General features: G+C 35.5%; 3 protein-coding genes and 1 pseudogene across 4 annotated transcripts; 1 reads left to right on the top strand and 3 right to left on the bottom strand.

The window, feature by feature from the left end:
- Nucleotides 1-56: 56 nt before the first annotated feature.
- Nucleotides 57-3,766, bottom strand: LOC100812691 (alkaline/neutral invertase A, mitochondrial). The gene is made up of 6 exons (XM_003520741.3): nucleotides 2,882-3,766; nucleotides 2,112-2,268; nucleotides 1,752-1,963; nucleotides 973-1,466; nucleotides 768-816; nucleotides 57-671 (listed from the first exon to the last, which is right to left on the bottom strand). Exons 1-6 carry the CDS (start codon nucleotides 3,632-3,634, stop codon nucleotides 345-347), a joined length of 1,992 nt encoding a protein of 663 aa, XP_003520789.2. The 5' UTR covers nucleotides 3,635-3,766; the 3' UTR covers nucleotides 57-344.
- A 1,138-nt stretch (nucleotides 3,767-4,904) lies between these two features.
- LOC100792664 (psbP domain-containing protein 1, chloroplastic) lies at nucleotides 4,905-6,813 on the top strand. The gene is made up of 3 exons (XM_003521611.5): nucleotides 4,905-5,167; nucleotides 5,678-6,103; nucleotides 6,381-6,813. Exons 1-3 carry the CDS (start codon nucleotides 5,039-5,041, stop codon nucleotides 6,600-6,602), a joined length of 777 nt encoding a protein of 258 aa, XP_003521659.1. The 5' UTR covers nucleotides 4,905-5,038; the 3' UTR covers nucleotides 6,603-6,813.
- A 512-nt stretch (nucleotides 6,814-7,325) lies between these two features.
- Nucleotides 7,326-10,579, bottom strand: LOC100791605 (AP-3 complex subunit mu). 2 transcript variants are annotated; one of them, XM_006577145.3, is made up of 9 exons: nucleotides 10,512-10,579; nucleotides 10,302-10,367; nucleotides 10,065-10,164; nucleotides 9,875-9,985; nucleotides 9,703-9,792; nucleotides 9,361-9,608; nucleotides 8,271-8,480; nucleotides 7,899-8,106; nucleotides 7,326-7,766 (listed from the first exon to the last, which is right to left on the bottom strand). In XM_006577145.3, exons 1-9 carry the CDS (start codon nucleotides 10,544-10,546, stop codon nucleotides 7,521-7,523), a joined length of 1,314 nt encoding a protein of 437 aa, XP_006577208.1. In that variant the 5' UTR covers nucleotides 10,547-10,579; the 3' UTR covers nucleotides 7,326-7,520. The 2 variants fall into 2 exon arrangements, with proteins under 2 accessions (XP_006577208.1, XP_003521657.2); XM_003521609.4 differs by having other exon boundaries at nucleotides 10,509-10,562.
- Nucleotides 10,580-11,469: 890 nt separating this feature from the next.
- Nucleotides 11,470-13,965, bottom strand: LOC100812143 (Golgi apparatus membrane protein-like protein ECHIDNA; annotated as a pseudogene).
- Nucleotides 13,966-14,185: the final 220 nt, after the last annotated feature.

The raw sequence follows: 14,185 nt of genomic DNA, 5'->3' as shown, positions 1-14,185 counted from the left end.
GGGGAGTATATTCCTTTTTAAATAACTCGCAAGTGAAATATCTTTGCAATGAGGAACCACATGTTCTAAGGTTTCATTTTATACAAAAGCTAATAATAAAGAGCAAGTAATAAAAGAATAAACAGTAAGCAAGGAAAAAAAATGCTGCCGAGGAGCTTTCTATAATGAGAAATTCAATATATATATACATGTTTGCATATTCACAACAGGAAAGCTTTATTTATCATAGTCACAAACAATATGGAAGATATTGTTTTTCCAATGTGATTTTTGCTGCTTCCTATCAAAAACTCATACCATACCCTAAACCCTTGACTACTGTACAGAAGAGCCTCTCTCTCTGATCACACGAGAATCTGAGACTTAGCAACATCACGGGAGCATTTGATCCTGCCACTCTTATGAAGTAAACAAACACATGTCTCAAGAATCTCCAAATCCTCATCCCAGCATAACAAGGAAGCCAGTTTAGGATTCTTCAAAAGCATCTTAGATGCAAGGAAACCAGCTAAAGTCCAAGTTTGATAAAGCCGGGCTTGTTTGCCAACAAATCTTGCTGAGCGTGTGTCATAATATTCTGGCCATGAATCACGTGGCAGCCTTTTCTCAGCCAAGGCAATTGCTTTCTCTGCTAGTTCAGTTCTCTCCATTTTCATGCATGCAAGTGTGAACTGAAGAAGACAATGATGCATTCATTAGGAGGAAACACATCAATATTCAAGCAAAGTTTAGTTGCGAAGATCAAAACACAAAGGAAAAATATTTACCTGCCACAGAAGGGTTGGCCAAGACCCACCATTGTGATATGACCAAGGGCTGCACAAATTAAGAATGGGATTTTAGTTAAAAGAGTTAAACATGTACACCATAGAAGCAATGGTGAGTACAGACAATATAGTTTTTTTTAAAGAAAAAAACTCAAGAGACATGCAAAACAACCGAAAGAAATACCATCAAGGGAAAAGTTTATACGTATTCTTTGGGTCGCAGCCCGTAATTATTCGCCATTCATGATGCTCCAAAGCAGGATAACATATCTTAAGAGGCATTTCCCCCACGAGATCACCCCATTTTGCATCTATCAGATTCAAAATAGCATTATTCTGTCTTGGGGTGCCCAAAGAGGAAACAATAGACCAAAGATTTCCTAGCATGAAAAACCTGAAATCCATGTGAGCTGGCTGCAGATTCCCTAACAGATATCCTCCTTCCTCTGGAATCCAATCCATTAGCCACGTAGGGATTTGATCTGGATAGATGTTGAACTTGTTTGTGGCATCCAATGAGTACTCTTCTGTTTTGTACCTGTATATCTCATTTATCTTTCGCATATCCAACCAATAGTATTCTCTAATGTGGAATGATAGTGCACTGAGTCTGTTGTTAATTTCTCCAACCAGATTTTTGGAGTTTTCATCTTCAGTAACCATCTCACGGGCCGAGCGAAGAGCTGAGTAAAATAAAGCCTACAAAGTAAAAGTTTACCACATATAAGCTCAACCAAAATGAGAGTTTCTAAGTTAAAAGAAATAGAGACAGAATTCTAAAATCACACCACCTGAATCCAGAGTTACCCATTTCAAGTTCAACATAGATACATTAATGTTGAGTATATAAACAAAAGTAGGAATGCGTATAATAGACTAGGAAAATTGCAACTGATTGAAGTAAAACAAGAATGCATGAATTCCAAATCCTTATAGCACCTAATATAAAACACAAGAATGCTAACATTGCTTATTTACACTCACTTGAATCTCAAGGGGGTGGCCATGAATACCCATCCTCCTGTCTATCATGCAAGATCCATCAGTAACTAACAGGGAAGGAAACATATCGAAGCCATCCGTTAAACACAAGTTAAGGATCATTCTTAAGCCTGTTTGAACATCCAACCTTTCTTGCAAGCCGTAGTCCCCAGTAATCTTCCCATAAGCCCGCAGCAGCATGATCCACCACAATCCTATCAGAAAACCAAACACACCAACTTCTTTTGTGATATTACTCAAACAGTAATATTCTAGGAAATGACTATTGTTTGCAATGCACAAGCAATCTCCCAAATAATTACCCTTTTACAGGCACATCGTAAAGAACAGCAAAATACTAACCTGAATCTACAGGAGCAACACGACCAATAGCTGACTCCCCAAAATCAGGATCTAAAACTTCTGTTTTTTCATGATCAAGTTTCAATGTTTTAACTTTGAAACTAGCAGGCATCAAGCCCTGTCCTGGGCTATAGCAGTCCACTGTTTTCTCCCAACTCTTGCAATTGAACAGGGTGAAGGATGCAAGATATTAAACAGCAATAAAGAGAAAGTAAGCATGACATAATGACAAATAAGTAACAGTATCACATTTATTTACAGTTTAATTAAGAATAAATCATCAGTTTATCCTTGAAGTATTATTCTCTCTCCGAAGTAGTCCCTAAAGTAAAAGAACTATATAAGTAATCCTTCGAGTATAAGATATTATGTTAAGCTGTTCCCAAAATATTAAAAAATCCTTTAAATTGGTTCTTAAACTTTACTAAAATATATCAACTTAGGGACTAAACCGATGAATATTCAATACTTGGGAGATTACTTAGGCTATGGGCTAATACTTGGGGGATGAAATTAGTGGTTTATTTGTTTAATTAAATTGAGCCAAGATAATTTGTGATATAAATCCATGACCAATAACAAGAACAAGCAACTTTATCTTCATGAAATGCATCATCCCAAAATAATAAACAAGACCCTTGTGTGTCTGCAAATTCGTTGAAAAGTAAAAAAATCAAATCAAAGATATGTGAAAGCTATAACTACTAGCTTCTTAGTAAACATGAAAAGCCACATTTGGGATGCAAACCAAACATGCTATGATATATTACCTGGAGTTGCAAGGTGTGAAGGAGAAAGTTCTTGACAATGTCCTTTTCTCCCTTGAGCAAGAAAGCAAGAGCCGAAGGGATAAAATCCCGAATGAAAACCTGATCATAATTCAAAGGTTGCTCGCTATCCGAATCATTTGCTGCCACTGTCCCCACGGGGGAGTCACAATACGTCACAAGTGCCTCCTGCAATAACCTCCATGCCTCTTTCTCCGCTTCTGTTTCCTCTTGTACGTTCTCAGCCTCATCTGCATTCTTTACGCCACCCGAGTTCTCCTTGTTCTCGTCTTCCTCGCCAACTTCTAACCGAGACTCTTCCTCAACACTTTCCACCACTATTGGCTTCACATTCATGCCACCCTTAACGTAGGCCATTTCACCATTGTTGTCATCCACGCGTGTCCCGACCGAGCCGGAGAAGTCACGAGCCTTGAAGTTTAAGTCAACTCCGGCAATGGAAGAGGCATCCCGTTTTGTTGAGCTTAAACTAAGGGACCTTGATTGGCCAAAACTCGAAGAGGGTAACCCAAAAACTTGGTGGTTACCATGCATTATGCGTCCGAATTCGCGCATGTGAAAAGGACACTGCATGGTGTTGCGATAAATATTGATGTCACAAGAGTTAGAGTAGTTAGACATAGACATGGCAAGAGTATGGTGACATCTTGCAAGAAACGATGAATTCTTGTAACCGATGAGAATCTTAGGGGATGGTTTCATGGTGCAGTTGCAAATAAGGTTGACAGCGATCATACCAAAACAACGGCAATGTACGTGCAAGTGTTTGATATGGAGTTTGAAAGTGTTCTATCAAAGTAACGGTGTAATTAATAATGACAAAAGAGATGTTGAAGAAAACGACGTCTTAAAATTGGAAAAAGAAGAATGGTGGTGAATATCATTCATGTGGGTAAAATAGGATGTGAAGGTGGCCTTTTTATTATGTATACAAAAGGAAAAATGCTACCTTGGGAGACAAAGATATTTCTCACCACAGAATTCCCCATTGTTAAATATTGCTTTTGTATCCCCTTTTAGCAAACAATTTTATTTTAGATTTTTAAGGCTAAATATCTGCGAGTGGATCTATTAGTTGCTTACAAAATTTAGATTACAAGATATTGTTAGATTTTTAACCCGAACATTGGGGTTTGTAATTTGCAGTGGTATTTATTTTGTAACCAGTGTAAAGCTGTGCATTTTTGCTAGATTTGGGGAAGTTCCGTCGTTTCGGGCAATTTTAAGTGCATTTGGATTAACTTATTATAATCAAAATCTTATTTAAAGATTTTTTTATTTCTTGTTAAAAATTAAGCAAATGAGGAAGTTTTAAGAAAATATATTAAATCAGGTTTAGTTAATATTCTACCACTCCACCGATACAAGAATTTTTTAATAAAACTAATTCGTATGTACAGTATTATTTTTGCAAAATGTTTTTATCTCTATGTACTGTATTCAGTGTAATTTTTTTAAAGCCAATCAAAATACATGCAAATTAGAACTTTTAGATAATTATTATAAAAACTAATAAACGTATGTGACAATTATAATTAAATAATAGTCTAAAACAGTAATATTTTTTTTACATAGTAAGTGAAAAGACTATTTATACAAAATTAACCTTTTTATTTCTATTTTTAATTTAGTTAATTAGTTTTTGAAATTGCTTTTTACATCAACAATTTCTTCTTTGTTGAGTCTTATGACTTCCATCTCCCCTCTCGGTGGAAAAGTCCTGGTCTAGAAGATTATTATTATTCTTGATAAGTAATAACATGTGCATTTTGAAGATTTGTGTTCTGTTAAAAAGGATTGGAGATTTATGTTATGCACATGTTATTACTAGTGAAATTTCACGTTAATCCGAGAGTATTTGATATTTAACCGCACAAAATATATTTCAATTTTAAGTTTAAATAATATTTACACAACAATTAGATATTGTATGATGAAGATTAAATTTATGAAATTTATTTCCCATAGAAAATTATTAAACTAAATAATAGTTTGAAATAATATTATTTTTGTTATTAAGAAAAGGAGAGAGAATGAGGGAGAGAATCTAACAGGACTGGGAGGATAGAACTGAAGTGGCTGTGTGGTGTTACAGTTGAGTTGAGCGATCTCTTCTCTTTTCTTGTCTTGTCTTTTGCAATGGCTAATGCAATTATAATGCCGGGTTTTCTGCTTCGACCCACTACCCAGACGACGCCGTTTCGGTTGCCCAATCACACTCACTCCTTCCATTCCCCTCGCTGCTCCCTTTCCCTCACACCCCAATCGGTAATCCATTTCTACTCAATTTTCACTCTTTAAGCTTGTTTCTTCCTTATCTTAATTGATGATTGCTGTGGAATTTTACATTGTAATTAAAACCCCTTGGGAATTCTGGTATTTTGTTGTTGATTTCCTGGCTTAGCTTCCAACTAAGATTAGTATTTTGGTTGCACAATACCAGAGGAATGAAAACAATGCTTATTAAAACGAAATTATTTGTTGGCTTTCTACTGCTGTTGCTCTAATTGTAAGCATGATGGAAGAGGGATATAAGACGAACTAGCTAGAAAAATAGTGTGTTTGGAATGCTATTTCCAATTCAGCTACAAAGAGTAAGTTTACGGTTGACTCAAAGGGGTTACCAGACACGCACTAACTCTAATAATTTTGTGTGCTTGTAACTTGTATGTTCCATAGAATCTTAGTCCACCATGCATCAACCTTTTCTTTTTTACTATCTTGGCATGGTCCTTCTACAACTTGGCTTTGATTCTATCTCTGCTAATATATAATCAGGCTAAAGCTTTTGCAGTTCCAAGGAGGAAAGCATTGTCCTTGATCTTATCGAGTTACTTTCTCTCGGAGGCTGGTTTAGCATTGGCTCAACAGTCTCCTGTGTTCCGCGAATACATAGACGCATTTGATGGTTATTCATTCCAGTACCCGGGGAGTTGGATTCAAGTCCGAGGTGCCGGGGCCGACATATTCTTCAGGGACCCTTTTGTTCTTGATGAAAATCTATCTCTTGAAATTTCTTCACCTTCATCTTCCCAGTACAAGAGTGTTGAAGACTTGGGTCCACCCCAAGAAGCTGGAAAGAAAGTGCTCAAACAGTATCTGACTGAGTTTATGTCTACTAGACTCGGCGTTAGACGTGAATCAAATATTCTTTCCACGTCTTCAAGAGTAGCTGATGATGGCAGGTTATACTATCAAGTTGAGGTTGGTTAACAATTACATTCAAATAATCAATTGCATGAGTTTTTCTTTAGTCACAATGATGATCATGGCATGTATTGCAAGATGAAACTGTTCAAGTTGAGGTTGGATTGCCATAACTTGATACAATTATAAATGTAGTACATAAAAAAATTTTGCTTACCAAATCACTCTGGATAAGTAATGCATCTTGAAGGCATTCGTAAATCATATACCTTCTCACTCCTGATTGCAAAATTACGTAATTGATTGATTGAATTTGTTGTTTCTGTGTTGCTAGGTAAACATAAAGTCATATGCCAATAACAACGAGCTTGCTGTTATGCCAGAAGCCCGAGTGGTACGTCTGGAATGGGATCGGAGGTACCTATCTGTTCTTGGGGTTGAAAACAACCAATTGTATGAGTTGAGATTGCAGGTGCCAGAAAATGTGTTTTCAGAGGAGGAAAATGATCTTCGTCGAATCATGGATTCGTTTCGAGTGAACAAGATTGCCGCTTAGAACTAGAGTGTTGGATACATGAAGATATTCCACGGTCTTTGAATTTTAATCTTATTTCTTCTTTATTCTGATGATCTCTTTCTCTAATCTTTTTCTTTTTTACTTGATTGAATTTTTTTCTTCTTTGGCTAAATTTTGGCCATACTATCATATCATTTGTTACATTATTGTTCTCACTTTCCTATTTATGTGAGTCTGCTTGTTAAATTAATTTTAACATGACTGTTAACTGTTCATGTGAGCTATTGTGTCATGTCTCATCGAGTTTTAAGCCACATCTAAAATAAGAATCGTTAAAATAATGCAAAATCTATGAATATTTTGACTCTAGTAAAATAAAATAAGAAAATATAACCAACAAGCTTATAGTTTTAATTGACATCAGCTCATACAAGATTGACATATGATGATAATAATGTTTGTTGTTCAACTTTTCATTTGACTATCTATTGTGTCTCCCTTATTCATGTGCTTCATACGCAACAAACATTGACATTGTGCACAAAAATAATTATTCATCTGATCTTTCATCCATATGGAACTGAGTTTTCTGTACCATAAATTCCATTTTGTATTAGATACTCCAATGATAATGCTTCATAACTAAAATCTAGCCTACATGCAAAGTAGATTTTTGGATAAAATAAAGCAGTGGGGATCACTCATCATTAAAAAACGACAATTCATTCTCAACAATATCAACCGTTAATGAAAGAAATCAGATTCAAAATACAACTCGTGCGATTCTCTCATAAATCCAGAAATAGCCGAGACAAATTTCACTACTAAAAATAAAATAATTTGAAATCTGAAGAGAACACTATCAACTCTTTACAATGAAACTAGCCGGGTACATGCAACAAAATTTCATGTCCAGAATCATTACAAGTCTTAGATCACTCAATGGTAAATACAAAATTATGACCTGACTTCAAATTCCCCTGCCCGAGTAAGAGCTCGAAAACCTTTATAAAAACGGTAAGGTACGGTCTTTAGATCTAGTTTATCTATTTGCAGACCAGAGAGGGCAACACCCATAATCCTAAAACCCACTTGAAATGTGGGAAAGACATGAAGACGCTCCAATCCAGTCTCCAGCACCAATGTTCCCGACATTGAAGGGGCCTTATCCTTTGGGATCCGACCAATGGACCAAGAGCATATCTGATAGAAACAAAAAAACACTTCACATTACATCGCAAAAGCAGTACAAAGAAGATCTGACTATTTAGACTTCCTGGTTTCTACAGTAGATAAAAAGGAAAAGAAAAAGAGATATTGGTGCTTATTAGATACCTTGTTAGCAAGGATGTTTACTATTCCATAATTTGAACTCAGATCAGCTGATAAGATGCAAGAAGGAAGTTGAAACTGCACAGTAACATTATCAATTGTCTTTCCAGGATCATTTCTTATGCCAACCAATACACTAACACGGCATCTTCCACCATCTGAAGTGAATTGTGGCTTAACATATATTGGGGTGTTCTTCAATTTTCCAACTCTGAATAAAAAAAAAAGTGAAACGTTCGAACTTTTAGTGAAATAAAAAATTGGGAATACTATTGAATAAAACTCAACACACAATTATATCTTTATATAAACTGACTTCTCAAATGAAGGTTTCAAATCCTAATTCAGACATCAACAAAAAGCTGAACACTGCACCTGTAACTCATAAGCTTAAATCGTCCATCAGGAGGCACGAATGAAAGAATTTGATTGGATTCCCAGGGCCGATATCTAACACAGGGATGGAACCTCACATCATCAAGGATTGAAGGATTTGCAAATGAAAGAGTCAAATCAGGAAGACCTGTGATATGGGAATTCACTTGAACCTCACCATTGATCTCACATTTCACCAGAACTCCATCCCTGAATCAAAAGAATTTTTTAGCAGTGAGTATAAAAGAAGCTGAAAGAAATCGTGCAGAAGATACCAACTACTATGCAGGAGTTTCAAGATCATTGAAAAAGTTCAGCCATATAAAGTTCCACAAGTTCAAGCTTCCAGGAATCAGTAATATCCTGTTCACAAAGCTTGCAAAAGGCTAAGGAGGTAAATGGAGAGGGAATAAAAGGATGAAAAAGGATCGAAAGATCTCTGTTTCATCCACTCCTTTATTTGTTAGAAATGGAGATCAGATAATTTTAAAAAGTATATCAATTTGAGTTATCCACTGCCCTTTGATCATTTCTCTGCCAGATAACTAGCTATTCATTAAGCATAATGAATGATTTAATCTAGCAGCTTTGCCTAAAATGTTTTATCGGAAATGTAATATGTGGTGTGTGTTCCCACACAAGTGCATCTGTCTGTATAAGATTTCAAGCTTTGCAGAGCTACAACCTCAAATGCTTATTCATTCTGTCATAGTATAATTTCAAGGAATATTCAGTTTGCAAGTTAAGCAATGAAACAATGAACTCTAATCCGGTAAAAGAAGATTGAGTAAGTGCCAACCCAGATGAGGGGAGAAAAAGAAAACTACACTACTAAGTTGCAGTAGCCTATCCCACCAATAAGTTTTCAACATTAATGAATTATAGTAATAATTTATTCTTTAAAGGTAAACAAGTACAAGGCATAATTATTTCTTTTGCATGTAGTCTTAGATTCAAAGTTTGAAGTCTTTAACTTTCCAAGTTTGCCAAAATAACTAATCAATAGGACCATAATAAAAAAAAGATAAACAAATCACCCATAAAATTATCAATGTTAAGAAGTGAAAGACAACAATTGGAGCAGATAGACCTGTTTATTGTTGCATCCATTTCTTCAACAAGATCTACATAAACTTCATTGTTGGCATACTTTGTGTCTGCCGTTCTCCAGGGAACAAGAGACGCAGTAGCACCTGGAAGGGTGTCACTCACATTGGAGCTGCTGCCAGTCACAACACTCAAGACTTTGCTAACAATATTCGGTGGAGCTATCATCTCTTGCAGGATATTAGGTTCCGTAGTTAGAGGGAAGCCATTGTCTATCATCTCATCCAGCAGCTACAATACAAAAACAACACAGTTAAACTTTGCCTCTAAACAACAAATCAATGGGGGCAAAAACTCAAAACAACACTTTAGCAACTCTTAATACCTCATATACAATGATAAAGTTGTCTTTGATCAAGTCTTCATTCAACCCCCCAAGATAATCATTGAGAACATCAGCTACCCTACAAAGGAACTAAAAATCAGATGGTTAAAAAAACAAACAAACACAGTAGCGTTGGTGTATGAGTTGCAATTATAACTGGGAGCATACATACCTCAATGGCCATCAATGGCGGCATTTCGACTTGAGTGCAGGCCAAAAAGGTGATTCCCTCGCGAAAAACTTGGAATAGATAATGGGTAGGAGAAGCAATAACTGGTTGTTGCTATACACAGAGAATAGAATAAGGTGAATAAAAGTAAAAGGTAGAGAAAAATGAAATTTTTAGGGATGAAAATGAAAACCTTGAAGGAATCAGGTTGAGAAATGGCTTGGTCCCAGAACCAGGCACATATGGAGCGATCTACGCGGTGCCCACTAAGCTGTTTCTCTAGCATTACCTCTCTGAGGAATCCAATTTTCAGAGTCAATGAAAATTCAAATTGGAAATTGGGAATTGAATCGCAAGTTGAGTAAATTGGGATGAAATTCATTTGAAAATTGAATAACCTAGACAGAGTAAGGGAATGCGTGAATCTTACCCGGAATCTGACAGAAGAAAAATGCACTGCAACATCTTTCGCTCTCTTTGTCTCTCTAAATCAAAGCTGAGAAAGAAGGGAAGGGAAGGGAGAAAGTGATGATATTAATAATTGAATAGAATAGTTAGCTAATAAGGTTTGGGAAAGTATGTCATCAAGGAATTTCCATTTCCATCAAATCATCAATTCACAAAGCTCGATACAAGCTACCTTAGTTTCCTCGTCCTTGAGACACCACTGATCATTGCCCATCCAAAAACAAGTGAAAGTTTAATAAAACAAATTATACATAATTATAATAATACAATATATATTTTTTCTTATAATATGCACCGACGTATTTAAATTATTTAAGATAATTATTTCAAAAAATAATAAACTTATCATATATTTGATGCCGTGTAATTTTTTTTTTCCTGTCATAATCTTTTTTCTCTAATAAAAATATATTTGCTCTGATTTGATAAAAAAAATTAATTTTAAATCATTCAATGTAATTGAGATATTTTTAAATTAATTCTAATTATAAATATATTTTTATTTAAAAGTGGAAGAATTGATTTTCCAACAAGAACTTAAACTCTAAGCATAACAGAGAATATCTTACATTTTTTTCCCTATAATTTCAAAGGGGTAGCAACCAGGCAACCGAATCATGAACAGAAAAAAATTAAATAGCTATTCCGAATGTGGTTTAAGAAATTCTCTCGAAATATTGGTTATGTACATATGTTTTGAAACTCTTTACTCCCTGAATTCAGCATATTGTTCATGTTGACTCCGAGTTGAAGGATTTTTTGTACACATGCACAAGGGTTTAATATACACTAGTAGGAGTATTTTTCCCTCTATGCACGTAAGGATTAAGAAATATCATGAACTCGTGTGCATGTTTTTAGTGAATTTAATGAATCATTGTTTGAAAATGGATTTTGGAGAAAAAGGACGAGTTATCTAATCTCCTCCTCAAGATGAATACGAACATTGTTTCTGCTTCAAGTAAACTAATTGTCGAAATCGTTTGATTATTAGTTTTACATATATATTGGTCAATGAGCCAATCGTTATCCACCATTTCCACGTATCAGTATCATAGTATAAGCAGCTCGTAAGCAGTAAACATATGCAAAATGGTAGAGTGGATACAGAAACAGGATAGTGTGATTTCTTAAACCTTCAATCTTAACAAAAGTAACAAAGAAAAAGCATGATTTACACTTAACAAAGTAAGTATTGTACCGTGTAATTTGAGAATAATAGTCTTACTCAAGCCATTACTTTGTAAGGTACAAAATTTTGAATGTAGTGCGGTGGTGCCTCATACTCTGGCCACCTAGTTGATTGAAGAACTGGGCGAGGGCTACCTCTCCTCGCCTCTTACTCTAACTAGTCTAATAGACTTTTCCTTGGAGAAATACTAGAATAGGGAGTTCGCTTAATCCATATATCTCATGAAATAAAAACTTTCTCAAGACTTTCTACGTATGTAGGATAGGTATATCCTTTGTAGTGTTTTCTTCTCCAGCTGATGTAGAAGTAGTAGATTCCTCAGACAACACTGAATGTAGATGAGACCTGTGAGGCAATTGTTTGAGAGGCAAATTGTTGAATCGGCTTCTTCGTATCTGAAAATAACTAAGCAGCGTTATCCATTGCATGATGTTTGTCCATTGAATAAATACAAAAGATTGCCAGACAAAAAGGAAAATTTGTGTAGAACATAAAACCAACTGGTCTCGTGTATGTCCCCCTTGTTCTGTTAAAAGAAAAATGATACCTCAGACAAACAGGAGAGAGAATGCAACTCTTTCATTTAACTACGTATGCCATTTTTCTATTGGGGGAACTAGGAAGGGGATATGAATTGGGGACAGTTCATTTAAATCCAGGATGTGAGATGAAACTAGGCTTAGAGGAACTCCCAAGGCGTGTATGTTTCATGCATATGCACATGGCCACATCAATTGAAATGAAATGTTTTCATGGTGTGCGATGCAGAGGATGTAACAGATGAAAATAAATACAGAACCCAAAGTTTATCCCCACAAAAAAAAAAAATGCGAGGTATTCCTTTAGTCTTCCCTTTTCACATTTGCATAATCAGGCCAAACAATTTTCCTTTTTATGTAACCATTGTCAGTGCAAGTGTACAACCATTTCTACTAGGTTAACAATGAAAATGACAAGAATATCTTTGATTAGGGATCAATATAGACTGAGAGCATATTTATGGTCTTATAATAACCCTGTTAACCCAAAAAACCCCAATTTACAGGTTGTAATTTGAAAGCAACAAATACAAGAATGCAGTTTAAAATGCATCAATAATCATAATATCCTACAAAGGTATAGTGGCATCTACTGCTTTGACCTGGATATCGTGACCCAACCACAAGAGTTGAGGCCTAATATCGCCCATCACAATGAACAATGAACTCTAAACACGTATTGCATAGAATCCCCATATGAGAAACCGATGCTATCAGATAATTTGCTCCGATTTCAACTCTTGAAGATGACATATTATTTGTATGTTAATAATATAATGAATTAATTTATGTTGGGAGAATGGTGGTAAATTAGAGTGAGCAAGTCCTCACTTGGAGCTGAAAACTTCAGTATCTCTTTATTTCCAGCAATAGACCCCACCTTAAACCAATATTATTAGCAATTTCAGAAGATATGATTTCAAGACCATCAACAAACTAAAGTACCTATTTGGCATTTGGTAAAACCAACAATATTTGCAATACTGAGGGTCAAACAAACTCCAACAACTAGGAGGTAATCAGCTTGAAGCCTTATGAGTGAGAATATTGCCAGCATAGTCCATGCAACTGCCTATAAAAGAATACACAAAAAAAATTATTTACCAGAGACCGTACTTTTTGGTGAGGGGTTATACAAAATGTAAGCAATGGCAGAACCCAATGATTCTATGTCCTACCTCCCCCTCCCCCCTCTTTTGATTTTCCGAAAAATATCATGCATATTCAAAGGATATTAAGAAAAAACTGGAATGCCATCACATGCTCTAATGTGTAACCAATCGATGTTTTCTTACTGTAAGGTAAAGCGTTCACCAGAAAAGCCATGAATCTTTCTTGTTCATCCGGGCGAATGACTGGAGGAAAAACAAACAACATATGTAAGATGCAAGTACCTTCATAGCATTTGGATTGCAATCTTATGCAACTCAGAAGAGACATTACAAGACAGAGAGTTAATAATTGATTATTTAAAAAGTAAGATAACAACATGCAAGTTGCAACTGAGCAAAAGAAGCAATTCACACCTGCTGATCAAGACACTCAAATTTCCAAACACTCTCACCCAGATCATTGATTTAATTCCACCACCTCAAACCAACTAAAATTCTCCCACTCGCATTCTTCACTAACCAAAAATCAAGAGCGGCAAGAAGGACAGTCATCACAAAAATGATGACAAAGTTATCAATAAAGAGGGCGGAGAGAATGTAAAATGACAAAGCCGCAGCCTGCCAGACACAAAAACTGAAAAACGTTACTTATAAGAATAAAGAATTGGCAAATAGAGAATGATACGAGATATTCAAACAGTGCAATAAATTAAACTGAACCTTGAAGAGAACATGAAAGAAGCAAGTATTTGGATTGTCATAGTTTTCACGTACAGAGTACAATTTGATGAATTAACAATCTAAACAAAGGGAACAATAATACGAACAAACCAACGAAATGGGCCATGCATATTGCTAGCCCATTTTTATGAGGCATGTCCGCTTTAATTTTTTTTTTGACAAAAATGACTTTCCCTTAATATTTTTTTAAAAAGAAAAAAAGATTCATTTTGTGAGGGATTTTTTCGTCAAAAGAACAGACAGTGCGAAGAGTAAAAAGGAA

The sequence above is a fragment of the Glycine max genome, chromosome 3 (assembly GCF_000004515.6).
Source record: "Glycine max cultivar Williams 82 chromosome 3, Glycine_max_v4.0, whole genome shotgun sequence".
Classification (NCBI taxonomy): Eukaryota; Viridiplantae; Streptophyta; class Magnoliopsida; order Fabales; family Fabaceae; genus Glycine; species Glycine max.
The sequence above is the reverse complement of the archived record's forward strand: the minus strand, read 5'-3'. Positions and strand labels throughout refer to the sequence as shown.